At 49.9% G+C, this 19600-nt stretch overlaps 1 protein-coding gene across 7 annotated transcripts in view; it reads right to left on the reverse strand.

The window, feature by feature from the left end:
- Positions 1-19600, reverse strand: part of LOC144947220 (uncharacterized) — a 60692-nt gene that overhangs the window by 4523 nt on the left and 36569 nt on the right. For 6 of the 7 annotated variants that reach the window (XM_078876422.1, XM_078876421.1, XM_078876416.1 and 3 more), the window contains 16 exons: positions 18035-18129; positions 17362-17480; positions 15586-15790; positions 14737-14868; positions 13238-14182; positions 12894-13046; positions 12121-12296; positions 11277-11370; positions 9440-9514; positions 7538-7672; positions 7204-7298; positions 5205-5322; positions 4309-4422; positions 3152-3274; positions 1741-1976; positions 844-1141 (listed from right to left, as the gene is read on the reverse strand). In XM_078876422.1, the coding sequence (XP_078732548.1) occupies positions 844-1141; positions 1741-1976; positions 3152-3274; positions 4309-4422; positions 5205-5322; positions 7204-7298; positions 7538-7672; positions 9440-9514; positions 11277-11370; positions 12121-12296; positions 12894-13046; positions 13238-14182; positions 14737-14868; positions 15586-15790; positions 17362-17480; positions 18035-18129 (3113 nt within the window). The remainder of the gene's footprint in view (positions 1-843; positions 1142-1740; positions 1977-3151; positions 3275-4308; positions 4423-5204; positions 5323-7203; positions 7299-7537; positions 7673-9439; positions 9515-11276; positions 11371-12120; positions 12297-12893; positions 13047-13237; positions 14183-14736; positions 14869-15585; positions 15791-17361; positions 17481-18034; positions 18130-19600) is intronic. The other variant, XM_078876420.1, reaches the window with a different exon arrangement.

Below are 19600 nucleotides of genomic sequence, written 5' to 3' on the forward strand. Positions count from 1 at the left end.
CGGCAGGCCGCCCTGGATCTTTCTGCGGGTGCATTCGCCGTGCAAAAGCTGTGCCCCGTCCGCTTCACCAGTGCACTGACGTCATTTCAAACGAATGCGTGCGGCATCACGGTCCTAGTTGGTCAAGTTCCCCCCAAAAAAATCCCCGCAAATTGCTAATTTGGGATTATACGCAGCCAGGTGCCGAGCCACCTTGTGCAGCGCAGTGACAGCTGCCTCCGGGGGTGCCCATTTGAAATGTCTTGAGATGAGATGTGACGCAAGTCGCTTATCGTGCGCAAAGCAACGCAATGCCACGGCGTGAAGGAGGACGGGGTGGGGTGGCCCTATCAAAAACAAACCATTATCATTATTATTAACGCAGATATAATCACGATGGGACTTAATCTGACAAATGAAAAGCGAGACGATGTGGAGACTACCTCCCCCCACTTGAAACATCGCAGCGGTGAATTCCTACAGTCGTGTGTGCACTGTACCCACAGAATGGGGAGCGGTAGTGCAGGGCAGGGGTTAGCGCGCTGCACTACGAACCTGGCAACCCGGGTTCGATTCCCGCTCACGGCCATCGCCAGTGACGAATATTTGAACCTTTCCTGGGCCTCCCCTAAGCCGACTCAGCCTCACGAGTACCCGGTGCGGTGTGTAAACATCGCCACTTGGAAGACAAAGGTGGCCGGGCGTGGTACTGGCCCACCCACCCACCCCCTCGTGTGCCGTTCCGGTCTTCACAGGTGCTCGCTAACAGCACTCGCCCCAACAGTCTGTTAAAGGCTACACGGGTGAACTTTGTCTTTGTTTGTACCCACAGGGTAGGTGTGCACCCAGCTTCTGGGCACTCACCTTGGTGTGATAGGCATGCTTGAAAGTCCCAGAGTTCTGGCTGTCTGCGGGGTGCGAGAGGAGGCTCTGAGAGAGGCCAGGAGAGCGGCCGTGAGGTTGGTGGTAGAGGCCTTGAGGTTGATGGAGGAGGCCCTGAGGTTGATGGAGGAAGCCCTGAGGTTGACGGAGGCCGGTGGTGGCAATGGGCAGCAGCGTGGCGAGCGCCGTGTTGTCCAGCAGGCGACCGCTCATCAGCTGAGAGCTTCTCTGCCGCTCGCTCCCCAGCTGCGCGCTCATGTCTGCCAGCCTCTCATTCGCACTGCGGCGCACACGGAAGTCGGGTGAATGCGGCGCGCGGCTTTTAACGTCCGAGCGAGGGGTCGACTTAAAAAAAAAAGGTCGAGTGGAGATTCGCGACGGGACATTTACATTCATGCATGCAAATTATTCAGTTCCTTGAAAAAGGTTAAACTGACCAAAAATATATCAGACTCCACCTCTCTTACCCAGGTGACTTACGCTAAATGGAATTTATGATTTCAAAAATGATTTAGGTTTTTGCAATATTTAGATTTCTCGCACTGTCGCCGTGATTTATACTTGCTTCGTTGCCGCACCTAATTTGTATCGCTTTGTCGTCTTGGCAAACCCAGGTAGACTCGTGCAAATGAAACACCATGAGACCATTGCCCCTCAACTTACCAGTGGGCTGAAACAATAACAAGCGTCGCACGTCAAACGCTCACAGACATGACAATCTCATTGTTTGGCGGAGGAAAGCGGAGGGTTATGAGCATTAAAATTTGGCCAAATCATGACGTGGCCTAACCTCCAAAAAATCAACGATGAATCCGGGCTGCTTTTTACTCTCATACCAAAATCGTACCGACGTTCACGCAAGCCGTGCGTCTCTCTCACCTCTCGAGCTTGGCAGAGAGGGCCTTCCTGCAGCTGAGCTCTTCTTGGTAGAGGCTGGTGTAGCGCTTCAACTCGGCCTGCAATTGCTCCGTCACCCTTTGGCTCTCCTCGGCGTTGCTCCTCAGCCTCTCCACCTCCGCCTCCACCTCCTGCAGCTTCTGCTCCATCATCCGCTTCAGGTGCAACTCATTCATCGACCTCAGGCCCTCCAACGTCTCCTGGGACACCGCCTGGCTCTGCAAGTCGACCAGGCCGACGAGGGGTCGTTACGATTCGCGAGCCGGACTTCAACGTGCGCTCTCGACGTCCCTGACAGATTCCTCGCTTTCAGATGCGCTTCTGCGGCCGTCTAGAACACTCTTCCTTCCGATATTAGGAAGCCACTGGAGCTATGCACTTTTATATCTAGACTGAAAACGAATTTCTTTAAAACTGCTTTTTGCATTTAGTTTGTTGTCCTTCCCCCTGGCGCCTCCGATTAGCACGGTTGGCTACGTACGGCGTGATAGAAGTTCAAGGGACATTACATACAACACATTCGGCAATAACACGGTGGCCGGAAAAGGGTAAAAAGATATCCAGTAGAACCCCTATGAACGACGGTAATTGGTTCCAGTAAACCGATCATTAAGTGATTTGGTCATTAAGCGAGTATAGGAAATACACTTTAAATGCTTAATTCGTTCCGATAGCATTGAAAGTTACCCCGTTTTTAACCCCAAAAACGTACTTTATAATATTTAAACAAGCGATATTAATACCTAAAGATATTAACAACATCACGAACACATAATATTAACAGAAACACGGTTAATCAATGCATTAATTGACATTTGCTGAACCTACAACAGCGCGTCGTTAACAGGGGAATGGTCTGATAATTGGTTTTTTACCCTTCTATCTGGCAATAAAACTGACACCTTTTTTACAAGGAGTCATGTTTGCATAGACCACAATACCTGCAGTCATAATGCAAACAAAAAACATAACTCTGAAAATGTGTACTGTCCTTGAAGTTGATTGGTCCACACCCGAGACAGTTGGTCCACACCCCTTTTGGCGTAATCTGGTCCAACCCATGTGAGACTAGGCTCTAAGGAAAGCTGTCTCGGGTGTGGACCAATTAACTTCAAGGACAGTGCATACATTATCAGAGTTGTGTTTTTTGTTTGCATTATGGCTGCAGGTATTGTGGTCTATGCAAACATGACTCCTTGTAAAAAAGGTGTCAGTTTTGTTGCCAGATAGAAGGGTAAAAAACCAATTATCATATTTTTTACTGGCAAATGAGGTTCCAATGGAGGGGAATGGTCGCTAAGCGAACACATTGTTATCAAAAAGTTCATGTTGGCGAACAAATTGGCGGTGTGAGGCTGCCGAGCGCGCGGGAGGAGGCCGCCCGAGTGCGCACCTGCAGGAACGCGTTGACCTCCTGCAGCTTCGTCGCGAGCTCTGTCCGGGCCAGCTCGTGCAGCTCCCGCTTGTGACGCTCCAGCTCCGCCTGCGTCGCCACGCTGCCGCTCAGCTGCTGCTTCTGCAGCGCAGACATTGGCTGGCGTCAGCGTCCGGTGAGGTGGGGAGGGGGGGGGAGTTCAAGGGAAGCCGCGGGGTGGCGTTGAACTGATACCAGATTACGGATGGGGACGGACGCCTGAAAAGTTCACATCAGGAAACACAGAGGAGGCGCTGCCGATTGCTTGGCACAATCTCCAATTGAATCGCTTTATCACGAGGTGGTGCTGGTAGTGGTACACCATAGTTTGCTTCTCTTCCGCCCCCCCTATACCGATACTGCCACACGGCACCAGCTGACTCACTTTAGGCTACGTCAACTGAGAGCAGGACGAGGCCAGGTTCAGACACCAATTGCATCCAGCGGAGCAATAACGGGGAGAATTGTTTTCAGACGAAGCCTCTAATATGCAATGCGATCCCATCACAAAGACCGCCATGCTATCGCAAGTAACTTTGTGAACGATTTCCATTGCTCTTGAAATACGAACTCGGTTTGAATAAACATCATAAGACGTTGATTCGGAAATCCTGCATCAAATTATTTATTCTCTCAATTAAGGGCACCATTACCTTGATTACGTCAACGTCAGAACAACATTTCACATACGCGTCTACCCGGGGTTAAGGAAGCGGTTACGGGCGAGTGAAAAGCCAGGACCACCCCCGTGGGTTCACTCTCCAACACACACCGGTTCGTGCTGTAATCGTAATAAATTGGCACGTTTTGTCCACGTGATTAAACCTTACTAATTGGCTGTGGCGGGTGGTGGCGGGTTTAACGACACATTTATATTTATGCTGAACTTCTTCTTCCGCACCGTACGTAGCCAACCGTACTCACCGGAGGTAAACAAACGTTCAGTCATGAATAACGTCGCAAGTAACTTCACGTGTAAAAGCACGGCAAACGTCACCACCTCCTGCGAAAACCTAGCAGGACGCCCCTGACAACGAGCCTCGCACGTACGTAGCCAACCGTGCTGATCGGAGGGAGGTAAGCGAACGTAAATTCGCGCGAACAACGTCCGCGACAGAGGGGGCACCGGCGGGCACCTGCAGGTGGCGCTTGCTGCGCCGCAGCTGCTCCTCCAGCTCGCGGTTGCTGCGCTGCAAACTCTGAGCCGTGTCCTGGGTGGCCTGCAGCTGCCTCGTCAGCTCCTCCAGCCTCTGCTCATCGCGCAAAGCAAAGCCGGCAGCGTCGCCGATGAGCACGCCGCAAACACACCCATTCTCTTGTCTCTGCACTGGCTAGCAGTCGAGCATCGAGCGGACTATGAGGTCCTGATGCTGACCTACGAGGCTAGCGCAATGGGTCGGTCCCGCAATATTCGCAGGAGCTGATGCATTGCTATACGATAAACTAAACTATTAACTCTTTTTTTATTTTAGCAGGTAAGGCCCACTGAGCTGTGTAGCTCTTTTTCAGAAGCGACCCGGCCACAAATGATAGCTCAACAAAGTGGCTTATCGAGTGGAAAATGTATAGCAGCCAAATACTCGAAATGCATGTTTCTAAACGTAGAGAGGAAAAACGGAGGACCCGGAGAAAACCCCATGCGACCAAGGGGAGGACACATTCCAGCTCCAAATATACAACAGGCGTCAAGGGTCGTCGGGATCGAACCCACGACCTCCTGCGTACCAGGCGAGGGAGTTCACATCTCGCCACCGCGGCGCCGTCAACCGCTTAAGAACATCAACAGGCCGACGCGCACATCTCCTCCGTAAATAGAAAATGAAAGATCCAAGCCCACGGGAGGACAAGACGGCGGCCACAGTTTAAACCGCCGGTGACTCCGAGGAGGAGGCGGAGGAGGAACGTCAAAGCCAGGGGGTGCGATGTCTGGGTCTCGAATGCGGGCGTGTTTATCCTGGAAGTCTGCTGTGAACGATGCAACGCGACGAAAGGAGAGCGGCTCTTTCTCTCTCTCCGCCTCCCCGCTACGCACCTTTTCCTGCGCGTGTCTGCCGGGGTCATCAGCCTGCAGGAGGAACCTGTCGCCCTCACTCCGTGAGAGCCTCGCCTGCTCGCGCTCCTTCTTCAGCGCCTTCATCTGCAATTTCATCCTGCGCCCCAACACACGCGCCGCTGTTACCAACACGGCCCGGCACACGGCTGGGCTCACGGGGATCTCGTGCGCCAGAAAACCTGCGGTCCCCAACCCCTCGGCGCCCGTGGCGACAGCCGTCAACCCTCCTGATCGCGGGCTAAAGCTCGAGGAAAGCGACCTTGCATTTCGTGAAAGGGAATCGGCTTCTGCGATGGTTCCCGCGGGTCCACTTGCGGAGCCTCCAGCGTTCCCGCAGGGCGCAGCTTGGGAAAGACTGAGCTCACGCACCGTTTAAAACGACAGCGGGTCCGTGAAGCCATACATACGGTTAATTTACACAGGTCTGCGGCAAAATTTTCTGACGCTGTTTTGTATTTGTTTTTTTTAAAGCACTGTTTATTCTTTGCGATACGTTTTGGCGTGGGTTTCGTGTAAATTGTGTGTTTTACTTTGGTTGGTTTGCACATCCCCTCCCAGCGATGTCCTGCTACTGCCGCCACTGCCGACCGCCTTAAGCTGTGGTCTACAAGTCTCAATATAGATCTATGACTCTCTACGAATGTGAATCTGTGCACCTCCTACTTTATTTCTATTATTACTTCTATTAATTTTATTTTTATTTTTTACCTACGTGACTTTACCGAGGGAGCCTGGGTGTGTGGATCCTTGCAGTCACGAAAGCTTCAAATCTAGAATTAATCTAATTTGTCTTGTGGTTGTTGTTGTTTGACTTGCATCCCACTGGGATTTTTGCACACAGCGTTGGTGTGCGGTGCTTTTTCTGCAATATTTTGCTGTCTTTTCTTGGATTTTCTGTTGCACTCAGTCACATAGTCACTTTAAGATGTTTTCTTGTTCATGTTTTTGTTTTGTGTTTGTTGCGGTTGCACCCGATTCAAGAGCCGAATGGCTCACAAGGCTATACCTAATAAATGAACTTGAACTTGACTATGCAACCGCGATCTCCTGCAAATGCCGCCACTAGCGATGGTCTAGGGCTGCGATCGTACACGTAAATAAGCCGCTTAGCTCAACGGGCCTTACCGGCTTGAAATAAAGTCTGCGTGTCTGAATATACAAACATGTAACAAGTGTTGTATGTGGAAAGTTAATTACTTGTGCAGCTGGGAAGCGTTACATTTCCCTACATCTTGTACCTAGAATAAATATACGGCAATAATAATACTACTACGAATAAGAGCCTTGATGATAATCTAAATAGAATGATCTGAGTAATGGGATTATTTGGTGATGCTGCGTTGGCGGTGGTGCAATGACAGTTTCATCGCAGGACCGTGAGACATGGCGTCAGCTTGGGGAGTCCTTCATCCAGAAGCGGAATGATCATTGCTGATGATGATAATATAAAAATGGGATCATAAATACGATACTCTTTGGTTCTTTCAGTAAAGTCACGTAGGTAGAAATAAAATAATATAAAATTAAAATTTTTATTTTAAAAAAGTAGAAATAAAATAATATAAAATAAAATTATTATTTTTTTATAAAAAAAAAAAAATTTTTATATTATGTTATTTTATTTCTAAAATAAAATAATATAAAATAAAATACATTTTTAAAATAAAAAATATAAAATTTGATTTTATTTTATTTTATTTCTACCTACGTGACTTTACCGAAAGAACCAAAGAGTATGGATTCCTGCAGTCACGAAAGCTTCAAATCAAGAATAAATACGATTTTCATTATTATAAACGATCAAAGAGCAAGGATTAGCGGCGGGACGATAATCCTTGCTCTTCGATCCTGTTAATTAGAACTGCGTAATTCCTGTTTCAACGCGTGCCAATCTGCTCTCGAACCCGCAATGAACGTCCCAATTCAGGAAGCAGGAAGCAAGCCGTGTCAACCAAAGCCAAGGTGAGAGAGGACTAACCTGTTGCACTCTTCCTGCAGATCTGCATACTTCCTGGACTTGCGCTCCAGTTTGCCCTCCACCTCCCCTAGACGCCGCCTCCTCTCCTCGTCCAGCTGTCGAGCAGCGACACGAGAGACGTCAACGACGCATGGCCACAGACCCCCCCCACGCTCAGTCCGCTCCGCTACAATCCCGCGTCGTTGCCAGCGTACACCGACACGTTTCGACCGCTGCTCATGCGGCAAACATCAACACCACGTGCGCCAATAAAATCACGACGACGGACACCCCGTATTCTCCGTAAACCGTGCGGATCGACATCTAATTGACGAAATAAAATAAAAAACCGCACGGAGTAGGTGTGAACTTGAGCTTCCACCTTGGCTGCCACCTCGGCCCTCTCCGTGCTCATCTGGGAGAGCCGTGCGTCGGACTCCGGCAGCTCTGGGGCCTTCTCCTCCGACGCCGCCAGCATAGCGCTTTCGATCTGTCGCCCCAAAAACGATACGCAACACGTCCATGGAGAGGCTGCGGACCATCGGCAATGATTATTATTATTATTCATGAATGATTTTTGAGCTCGTGTTGATTATCCACGAAGCCGAGTTCTAACCGGGAAAACCAATCCAGCAGAGACACAGGCAGTGAGACCGAAATCAGGGCGACACTGATTGTTGTCCTTCCCCCACACCTCCAATTAGCACCGTGAGGCTACGTACGGTGCGAAAGAAGTTCAGCATACGCACAACATGTCTACGCGGTTGCTCATGAAGGTAAAAGGACTGATGCATGCGGTACCACTTGCTGTCGGCGCCTTAAAGACGTGACCCGAAAAACGAAGCTTTGTCATTTTATTTGAATTCCTTGTATCTTCTAATCGTGTTATTTTACTTATGGAAATAGTTCACCTGGATAATCTCTCCATATGAAACATCTCGCCGGTAAGGGCAGACGGGGTCACAAGTGGCACTTACACAGCAAACACGTAATGACACGTATATACAAAAACAAACGTGCCAAATCTATAACTTGCACGGTTTATCATTTATAAGATTGAATACTTTCAAGATCATCCTGTCTGTCGGAGAGACATACTGGAATTCCCACCACTGGGTAGGACTGCCAATTTGAGCAGAGGGATGTTTTGACTTTGGGAGGGCATAGTTCCTCCACTGTAAGACCCGCAACCGTCTCAGTGATGTGATTGTTGCTCCCATGATTTCGTAATTTATTTCCTAAAAAATGAATTCCCTTGGTTACAGCACCGATTTGATCTTTTCAATATACTTTACTGTGATTTGTGTTCCTGTGTTTGTTAATAAAAAAAGGTTTTTGGGTTATATCGCGTGAATATAAATGAGTCGTAACCCTCCACCATCGGACACAGCCAGTAAGGTTTGCCACTTAAACAAAACGCGCCAATAACTTTACTACTTCAGCCACCGGTGTGTTGGAGAGTAAATCCACAATATTTACAATTTGCGTACTGAAATTGTTGAAACAACCTTTCCCCTTCATGTCTTTGTATAACGCTTGTTAATGACTCCACAAAGTTCATCCTGCTATCTCTTTAGTCTATGCTGCGTAAATGCAATCGTGTGTCCGGCACAGGGCAATGCGATGTTTAGTATGGTTTAGTTTTATGTAGCAGCGTAGTCGTACATGCAAGCGCACCTCACATTCGCTGAGGAACCACAGCCAGCGGGTGAGACCCGGTGCTACCAACAATTTCCCAAGCTCTGCGATCCTCTCAAGATTAAGATGTTTTCAGCCAACTAATGAGTGTTTGTTATACAAGTGGGAGGAAACCGCAACTTTTGTGCGGTGATCTGCCAACCCTCGCTGCTGCCTCCACAGTGCTGGGTTACAGGCGGCCACGTGTGTTGGCACCACCGCTCAGCTAAGGGTAAATCAGCTGATGCATCGGCCCCCCCTCCCCCACCGTTAGACTTTAGCAATCATTGAGACAGTCTCTTCTCAACTCTGGCTATCGCCTGATGACACTGGTTGTAATTACTTGCGAAACGTCGTACTCGAATTGCAAATTTTGTGGGTTTACTCTCCAACTCGCCGGTGTGTTGTACGAGAAACGAACTGGCACGTTCTGTTTACGTGACAAATCTTACTAATCGGCTGTGTCGGGTGGTGGCGGGTTTAACGACACATTTATATTCACGCGATCTAACCCAAAAAAAACACCCCTCTATTATGGCTAATATTGTATCGCGAAATCCGACGTGTTAATCTGTCTCACCTGCTTTAGTTTCTCCTCCAATGCATTCTTCTCTTCACTCAACTGCTTCGCTGTCTCCTCCAAGCTCTTGCAGTCCTGAGATACATTCACGGGTAACGTTGAAATATCATTGGCTGCGGCGTTCATTCAATGGGCTTGGGGTTGTGTCCGAGAGTGAGCTCGGAAGAAGCTTCTATACTGCAGAGGGAATGCCGAGCAGACGTCGCAAACGGGTTTTGATTCCTTACCCGTACCCGTACCCGGCTGCACCAGGGTCGCAAACGGGTACCCGTACCCTACCCGATACCCGGCTACCCATACCCGGCCGGGTATCGGGTAGGGTACGGGTACCCGATTGCGACCTCTGGGATGAAGCCATGTTGCAGGCGCGGGTGGGTTGGTTCTAGGAACTTGAATTGTGAGAAGAGACAAGACGTTGGGAAATGAGTGACACACGGTGACTCACCAGTGACTCACGCCTTACCAGTACCCGGCCGCACCAGGGTCGCAAACGGGTACCCGTACCCGGCCGGGTACGGGTAGCCGGGTATCGGGTAGGGTACGGGTATCGGGTACCCGGTTGCGACCTCTGATGCAGAGTCTGTGTCACTGTACGCAGAAGTGGGGGTGATGACACCGGCACACAAATTCATAACATCCCTCGCTGTGGCTTTCTTTTTCACGAACGTATTAAGGGGACTTCCGCTCGAACATCAAGAAATGACTCGGGGAATGATCCGGATAATGAACGAAGTAGACGGCTGCATTTGGCCAGGAGATAGAGAAGTCGCACTCGGTGAACTAATGAGAAGTCGAAACGAAAATATGTTTACGCAGTGGACGAGCACAGGCCCAGTATCAAGAAGCACTCTCAACGTAGTCATAGATGAGAGTCAACACGCTGCTTGAATTGAGCAAGGTTATTATGGGAGAAAAATAAAATAAAACAAAAAATAAATTTATTTTTCCACCTACGTGACTTTACCGAAAGAACCAAAGAGTATGCATTCTTGCAGTCACGAAAGCTTCAAATCAATATTATTATGGGAGGTTTGAAAAAGAGACGCTGAGCGGTGCCAATGAAGATGCGCAAAGAGAAGTGTTGTGACCTGCAGTGTGGTGGGTGGGTGAGTGGGTGAGTGGATGGGTGAGTCAGGTGAAGGTATTGTGTGAGCTGCAGTGTGGTGGTGGTGGTTGAACGCAGTACAGAGAAGACAAAACAGTGTCTGGTAAGACCGAGTCCTCAACGTGGGTGGAGGGGGATCAACGAGGGAAAGTTCACGGAAAAAATAAACATCCGGCTGGATAATACAATCTCCAGCGGGTGCTTTGCAGGAAGGTGAGGTCAAGTGTGGCGGTGGTGGTGGTGGTGTGGGAATGGTCTCTGCGAGCTGGTAAGAGGAGGTGCTGGTAAGAGGAGGCGGTGGTAAGAGGAGGTGTTGGAAAGAGGAGGTGGTGCAGGAAAAGAGGTCCAAATATACAGCAGCAGGCGTCAGGGTCGCCGGGATCGAACCCACGACATCCTCCATACCAGGCGAGGAAGTTAACATTTAGCCACCGCGGTGCCCTTATAAATATTGAGGGGGGGGGGGGTATGGGCATGGTGAAGCACTGGGATTAGGGGCCAGGGTGAGAAGAAGGAACAATAAGGGATATGGAGGCGTTGGCGTGGCGTGGAGCGTCCGGCGTACTCAGCGTTCGGCAAGCCGCCCCCGTGTGCCGCGTGCGTGTGAGCGCTTGCGGGAGAACGCGTGCGTGCGAGCGTGTGCGTGCGAGCGCTTGCGGGAGAGCGCGTGTGGGCTGGCGCGTGCGTGCAAGCGTGTGCGTGTGCCGTGTGCGTGCGAGCGCGTGCGGGCACCTGCGCCGAGCCCTGCAGCTGAGCCCGCAGCGCTTCCGCGTTGCCGCTGTGAGCCTGCACGGCCGCCTCCAGCCGACTCCTCTCCGCCTCCACCCTGGGCACACAGAGGCACGCCGCCGCCCTCACCACCAGCACGGGCGTTTCACCCGTCGCAACGCACTCGGGAGCCGGGCGGCGTATCGCCGAATCACATCGGTTCTTATCAATTCACAATAATAATAATCTATGTTGAGCTTCTTTGTTTAAAAAAAAATCATCGTGCACTTACAATTAAGTGACGGACACATTAAGCAGACGTATGTATGTTGAACTTATTTCGCACATGACGTAGCCAACCGTAGCTTTCTAATATCAAAAGGAAGAGCATTCCAGACGTCCGCAGGAGCGCATCTTAAAGCGTGCGATGTGACGATCGTCTTTGTTGGATGGCTATCCAAAAGCCGCTGCGAGGGTGATGACAATAATCACAGCTCATATTGGCGCCTTTCATAAAATCTCAAGGTGCTTTGTCAATCGACCGATTTGCCGGACGACGCCGTGGGGGTTATTCGACCACGCTTACACCGCGCGGACCAGCGTGGGCTTGCTCAAGGCGGGGAGAGCATGGACGTGCGGGTGCCGTAGAATCGCAGCCCCGCAGCAAACATACGACAACCTGGCGTGAGCTGGTCATCACCCGTCCAAGCGCAATCCCGAATTTCGCTTTCAGGGTGTGACGAGATCGGGTCCACGTTGCCGGTTATCCCGCAAGACGAAACCGCCCCCAGAACCACCGGTACTGGCACGTTCGCGAAATCGAGGCGACGAGCGATGGCGGCGTCAGCGGGGGGGGGGGGGTACGCACCGCTGGCACTTGTCCTCCAGCTCCTGGAGCTGCCTGCGGGCACGGTCGAGGCTGCACGCGCGCTCGTGGCCACTGGCGGCGTGCGCCGCCGCCTCCCGCCTGCTCTGCTGCAGCGCCGCCTGCACCTCCTGCAGCTGCTGCTCCGCCCGCACGTGCTCACGCTCCTTGTCCAGCAGCTGCGACGCACACACGAGCGCACGCACGCACACACGCGCGCACGCACGATGGCAAACGAGTGCGCACAACGACAACGATCTCCCGTGCGGCCTCTAACAGTGGGCAACGGCAGAGGTCGCAAACGGGTTTTGATTCCTTACCCGCACCCGTACCCGGCCGCACCAGGGTCGCAAATGGGTACCCGTACCCGTACCCGGCCGGGTACGGGTAGACGTTCCCTACCCGTACCCTACCCGAAATGAGTGATAAACAGTTACTCACCAGTGACTCACGGCCTACCTGTACCCGTACCCGGCCGCACCAGGGTCGCAAACGGGTACCCGTACCCGGCCGGGTACGGGTAGCCGGGTATCGGGTAGGGTAGGGGTATCGGGTACCCGGTTGCGACCTCTGGGCAACGGTAAACGTTAATCTGCCGCTGCTTAACCTGTATGAAAACAGCAGGGAAAAAAAGCCATGGCTGGTGATGTGCTGGGAACGTTTGATGATGATGCGTACACAGCAGCTACGTGTTGTCATGTGGGTGGGTTTGAGCTACAAGGATTGGTCAGTGCCCTATCCGTGACCAGGTCAGCTTGGCCGAGGTCGCTCCTAACCTGCTGTCTCTGTGATTCCAAGTTGTTGTGCAGTTGAGTTTTCTCGGCCTCCAGCGCAGTGCGATGGTTGACGGTGATATCCAGAGAGGCCTCCGACATGGCCAGCTTCTTCAGAGCGTCGGCCAGGTCCTGCTTCCGCTGGTGCAGCAGGTCCTGTGAACACATCGCTCTCATGAACCCTGCCGCTAACATACAGCAACGCCGGTGAACTGGGTCCTGTGCACACATCTGGGGAGGCCTGGAGTGAAAATTCCGTATCTCTGACGCTTTCATTAGTGACAGATTTTATCTCCTGCAGCCAACACCAAAACGTGTGGATTGAAACGGAGCACGCAGAGGCTTACCTCGTTATTGCTTTTCTCATCCTCCAATTTCTTCATCGTCTCCTTCAAGCAGTTGGCACTGGCGACAAGTTCGTGATTCCGCTCCTCCAGCACCTGCTCCCGCTGGTTCTTGTCAGCCTGGAGTTTGGACAGCAGGTCGTCGAACCTGTCCTGAATTCCCGTAACGACCGTCTCCTTTTGCAACACCTTCGCGCTGGCCTCCTCCAGCTGCTGGCGCAGCAGCAGATTGTCGCTCTGGGCCTGCACCATGCGCTCCTTCTGCGACTCCTCGCGCACCAGCAGCTTGGCCGTCTCCTCCCTCTCGCCGCGCAGGGCGACGTCCAGCTCCTCGGCCCGCTGCCGTGCGGTGCCCAACTCCCTCCGGCAGGTTTCCAGAGCGTGCTCCTTCTCGACGAGCTCCAGCGACTGGCGGTGGCGCTCGCTCTCCAGCTCGCTGCAGCGGCTCTCCGTGCGGCTCAGCTGCTGGGACAGCAGCGCCTCCCGCTCCAGCAGCTCACGCAGCTCCGTGGCATCACGCCGCCTCTGCTGCAGCTCCGGCTGCCCCGGGCCGTCGTTCTCCTCGAGCCCATCGCCTCGCTCGGACGTCGCCCGCAGCAGCTGCTTCCTGACAGTCTCCAATTCTTCCAGCGCGCGCTCCCTGCCGACCGTCTCTTGCTCAAGCCTTCGGGCGTTCTCGTCCGCTGACGCTCTTGCGCTGCTCAGCTCCACGTTGTACTTCTGGACGGCTTGCTGCAGGGCGTCCTCGTTCAGACTCACCTTTCTCCGCAGGGCCTCGAGGTTTTCAAGCAACGTGTTCTTTTCATTCATTAAGAGTTCTTCTCTTTCTCTGAAGGATGCGGAGTGGCGCTGCATGTCACGATTCAACACGGAGATCTCCTCCTGCAGCTTGCTGTTGTCCAGGGCCAGGGACGGTCGCCCGAGGTCCTCTCCCTGAACACATGCCGCCTGTACACACAGCACAGGCATGTCTATAAACTAAACTAGTTTCATTTTACCAGGTAAGAACCACTGAGCTATGTAACTCTTTTTCAAAAATTACCTGGCCATGAATGATAGCTCAACGAAGTGGCTTATCATCATCATCATCACGTGGACATGTATAGTAGCCAAATACTCTAAGCGCGTCACGTTGATTCTAAATGTGGGGGGAAAAACCGGAGGACCCAGAAAAAATGCACGCGACCACCGGGAGAGACACATGCAAACTGTAAATATACAGCAGGCATCAGTATTATTGTTGTAACCATGCTTAAATTTATATTATTTATTATTTCTACGTGACTTTACCGAAAGAACCAAGAATATGTAACCATGCTTGTTTGCGTTTAGAGTATGTGGCTGCTATGAATCTCCACGCGATAAGCCACTTTGTTTGAGCGATCATTCGTGAAGGCCAAAGGTCGCTGCTGCTGCAAAAAAGCTCCACAGTTCAAAGTCTTTCTCGTGATGTTTGGTCAAGTGCCGCCACGCACGGTGACAGGGCCATGCGGTTTACTCACAGAGTTCCTTTCGCGTTCCTCTTGCGATTGCTGCTGCTTTTGCAAATGCTCGTCAAGAACGCGTTCTTGCTGCAGTCGCAATGACCTCTCGTTCTCCAAGTCTGGCTGGATTTCAGACAGCTTCTTCTCGAGCTTAAACAATAAAACAAGGCACAAATACGTGAACACACAGTTTTCAGCAAATGACGCGTCATTCCGCCAATCATATTTGAACATACATCATAATAAAACACTCCCCCCCACCAGATATTGTTTTAGCATCCAAAAGTGTCACGCCAGTTTTCGAACATTTATTTATTTTTTGTGTGTTACGCACGAGCATCAATCTATATGTAAGCTATGAGAATAGCTTTTTCCCCTTTTTTTCTGGCAACAAAGCTGAAACCTTTCTACAATGAATCATGTCTGCATTAACCACAATACTTGTGGTCAGAATGCAAACAAAAAAAACACACTCTGATCATATATGCATTGTCCTTGAAACTGATTGATCCACACCAGAGACAGCTTTCTTTTGAGCCTCGTCTCAACCGGGTCAGACCAGAGGACGCCAAAAGTGACTAATCCCATATCTGCATTTCCCATAGATATGCTAAATTCCTCTTGATATGCAAATTATTTTGTCAAGGCGCTCTTCCCCCTCCAACCCAGCTTAAATATACGCACCAAGCCTGGTGGTGTTTCATTCAGACGCTGTCACCCCGACAGACCTGTTCTTCACCTGAGGACGGCTGCTTGCGTTGTGGCCGAAACGTCGTGAGAATTATTTTATCATGTTTTATTTTCATTATTTTATTATTTCCCTGCTACGTGACTTGACCGAAAGAACCAAGAAGGTGGCCTTGGTACCTCTGCTAAATGGTCACTCAGCAGCTGCACGCGTTGCTCCGTGATGGACTTCTCCAGCTGCGCGCTCTGCAGGTTGTGCTCCGCGCGCCTCTTCTCCTTCTCCTCCAGCAGAAGCTGCTCCTCCTTGAGCTGCAGCTGAGCTTGGCACTGCTCGTACAGCTTGGAGACACCGCGGCCATTCTCCCGCTCCTGCTGCAGCGAATCCCTTGCGGCGACGCGCGCAAAGCGAGAACGCGACGCGGACAGAGTGAAACCGCGCGTCTCTGGTGTGGAGCAATCAGTTCTAGATTTGCAGCTTTCGTGACTGCAAGGATTCATATTCTTAGGTTTTTTCGGTAAAGTCACGTAGGTAAAAAATTGAAATTAATAAAAGTAAAATAGAAATAATATATTTTTTTTTTATTTAAAAGCCTAAGAATATGGACCAATCAGCTTCAAGGACTATGCATATATTACACTGGTCAACACACTTTTTCTGGCATAAGGTATTCCGACGGTTTTAATGTAATTTTGGGGTGCTGATTCCAAATCTGGCATCAGTTTTTGTCTATCAGGTTTTTGAGATATCAAATATTGCATTTACAATAAAAACTGCAGAAGAAAAATATTAAATAAATGTGGATATCTACATAAAATTATATTATAAACACACTATCCTAAAAATACAGCACCATATTTTAACACTAAAGCAGTCACTGACTCGCAACAACTTGCAATCATAAGTGACAGAGTTAATTTCGGGTAAAATCAATGAAAATGGGGTATGCCGATAGCATCAAAATGAGATGTGATAGAGCAAATCTGAGATCAGATTTGGAATCAACACCCTGAAATTAGTCTAAAACAGCTGCAAAAGTCCAGGCCAGAATTTTTTTTTTGTTGACCAGTGTTATCAGTGTGTTTTTTGTTTGCATTCTGACCACAAGTATTGTGGTTAATGCAGACATGATTCTTTGTAAAAGGTTTCAGTTTGGTTTTCTAATATCTTAACACCTCACTATTGGAACCTCCTTTGCCAGTAGCAAAATATGATTATTGTTTTTTTACCCTTTTATCTGGCAACAAAAATGCTTACCCCGAGCTCTCATACTCTGATGGTGCATTGTCTTTGAGTTGTGCGCCTTTTGGCGTCATCTGGTCCAACACCATGTGAGACTAGGCTCTAAGAAAAGCTGTCTCGGGTGTGGACCAATCAATTTCAAGGACAGTGCATACATTATCAGAGTTGTGTTTTTTGTTTGCATTCCGACCGCAGGTATTGTGGTCAATGCAAAAATTACTCCTTGTAAAAAAGGTGTCAGTTTTGTTGCCAGATAAAACAGCTGTTTGTTGCCAGAAAAAAGGTGGAAAACCTATTCTCAAACAAAGTAGTTGTTACTTACGTGCCCGTGCTTAATTTGTGTTTTCGATTATTTAAAAACATCTGGCCATGTCTCGCCCAGGGGGTGCGTGCACCTCAGGTTCAGAACCACCGGTCGAATCAAAATCGATTAATTTGCATGTACATTTGAAAAAAGTTGACAAATTAGGACCTTGACGCCGAGGACACGATGGGCAGACTTTTTCTGCAACTGACTTTTCAACGGGGCTCTTTAAACGTCTCCCGTGAAAGCAGGCGCCGCGTGGCATTCCACGGTTAATCGACCGGCAGCCAGAGCCGGGGGCGGAAATCGTGACTTGCAGAAAAGACAACGTCCAGCTACCAATGCGAATTCAAAAGCACAAGAATCCGCACCGACGAGGGAGCGCAGCACCACGACGGACACTGGTCAATACCGGAGGGCGTCGAGGTCCGATTCCAGGTTGACCTTCTCTTCCTCGAGACCCTCTTTGCTTCTCGTCATCTCTGACAGAGCCTTCTGCACGGCACTCCGCTCTGCCTCCACCTGCTTCAGCTTCTCGCGCATCGCCCGTGAAAGGAAAAAACAAGCGTTGTCCTTCACGTACCCGCATGCACCACGGGGACAAATATGTTCGTTTTGAAGCTGGTTAGTTTGTATGTTCGCTGAACTTCTTTTTGCACCGTACCCGGTCAACCGTGCTAACCGGAGGTGCAGGGGGGAAGGACAACAAACTAAACACAACAACAAGCAGCTTTAAAGAAAGTAGTTGGTTAATTCTAGATTTGAAGCTTTCGTGACTTCAATGATTCATACTCTTAGGTTTTTTCGGTAAAGTCACGTAGGTAAAAAATTTAAATTAATAAAAGTAAAATAAAACAAATTTAAAAATTCACGACGTTTCGGAGGCAACACAACCGTCACAGCCACGACAGCTGTCGTAGCTGTGACGGTTCCACCTGAAGACGGAGGCTTGTGTTGCCTCCGAAACGTCGTGATTTTTTTAATTAGTTGGTTAATGTGGATGATTTAAAAGTGGCATAGCCCCCAGTAACTTCCCGACATCGCAAGGAAGACGTGACAAGTGTGAGACATGACGTGGTGCTCACCTTGTCGGACAGCAGGCAGTATCGGTTCTTCTCCCACTCCAACCCTCGCTGGGCCTGGAAGACCCACGCCTGAAGCCTCGCATACTGCGCCGGATCTGACGGAACGCACCGCGCGGGCAAACAACACACGCACGCACACACAACAACAACAACAACAAAGATCCCTTAGACTGCTGGGACAATCGCTGTTAGCGAGCAGCTATTAAGGCTGGGGGGGGGGGTGGTCAACACCACGCCCGACCGCCTTTATATCCCCAATGCTGATGTGTACACACCGCACCAGGTACTCGTTTAAGGCTGAGTGGACGTAGAGGCTAGGAATATTCGGCACTGACGTTGGCCGTGAGCCTGAATCAAACGCGGTTCGCCGGGTTATGGTAGCGCGGTGCGCTAATCGTTACACTACCGCTCCCCACAACACACACATGCTCCCAGGCTAAAACAAATATCCTGCCTTCCCTTTGTCAGCTAGGAAACACACACTCATAACTACACTTACTGCGTAGCGATCAATAGGAGCCTGAGATTTTTAGAAACGAAGCTCACAATGCACACACAGCACTAAACCGAGCACTTACCAACACTCCAAACATCTTCACGGTTGAGCTACGTCAATACTTGGGTGGATCTAAAGGGTGTTACATGTGTGGTGGTGATTACACGAGGTGTGTGCTCACACCACACACCTTACGGGGGATGGGTGAGTGATGAGAACAACAGGGCTATAATTACTAAATGAAATTCGAGATAAATAAAAAGGAAAGGCTTGCATAAAAATGCCTGTTTTAGAACGAATGTAAATTTGGAGGTTGTATCTGCAGGTGTCTGGTTTATTTTTGGATGTTTCCTTCTTTTGTTCATCATCAAAGGGTTTGCTCTTTATTACACGCTTTTATTTAACTCACTTCATCTGTTGCATCCTTCGTACCTGATAGAGGATCCTTGCCTATATGTGCCTGGCAGTTCACCAGCATTTGTTTTCAAGCAAGCCCAAATGCTGACGACAAAAACCAGTCCAAAGGTTGCTTACTTTGAACAAATGCTGCAAAAAATTACGCACTTCCGGAAGGCCGTGCAGCTGATGGGATGTGTCAAATCTACTGGAGGGGATGGATCTGTGAAGGTGGGCGTATTGTCTGCTTATTCAATTCAATCATTAATTTCATATTCAAGAAGGTTACGTGATGAAGAGAACGTCCGCTGCGAGTCCAAACGTGGACGTTAGGGAAAGAAGCCACAAAAACCCGACGGGATTTGACGCGACGCAGGACACGCGGGGAGTCCTGGCTTAAAGCGTGGTGTTCGGAGGGCGCGAATTCGCTGCAATGCGGTTCTTCCATTCGGGAACACTTGCGCACAATGCGGAATGGGGCCGTTCGTTAGAATCACAGTTCCTATGATCACTGTTACATTGTTTTTATGGCTTTATTTTGGTGATTTCGAAAACGTTTTGGTTTAGCCATGCTTGTTTGTTGTAGTACAGAGTTAGCCTGATAACTTTAATCTACATTGTATTATGTGGTTGTTATTGTTTGACTTGCATCCCACTGGGATTTTTGCACACAG

The sequence above is a fragment of the Lampetra fluviatilis genome, chromosome 44 (assembly GCF_964198595.1).
Source record: "Lampetra fluviatilis chromosome 44, kcLamFluv1.1, whole genome shotgun sequence".
Lineage (NCBI taxonomy): Eukaryota > Metazoa > Chordata > Hyperoartia > Petromyzontiformes > Petromyzontidae > Lampetra > Lampetra fluviatilis.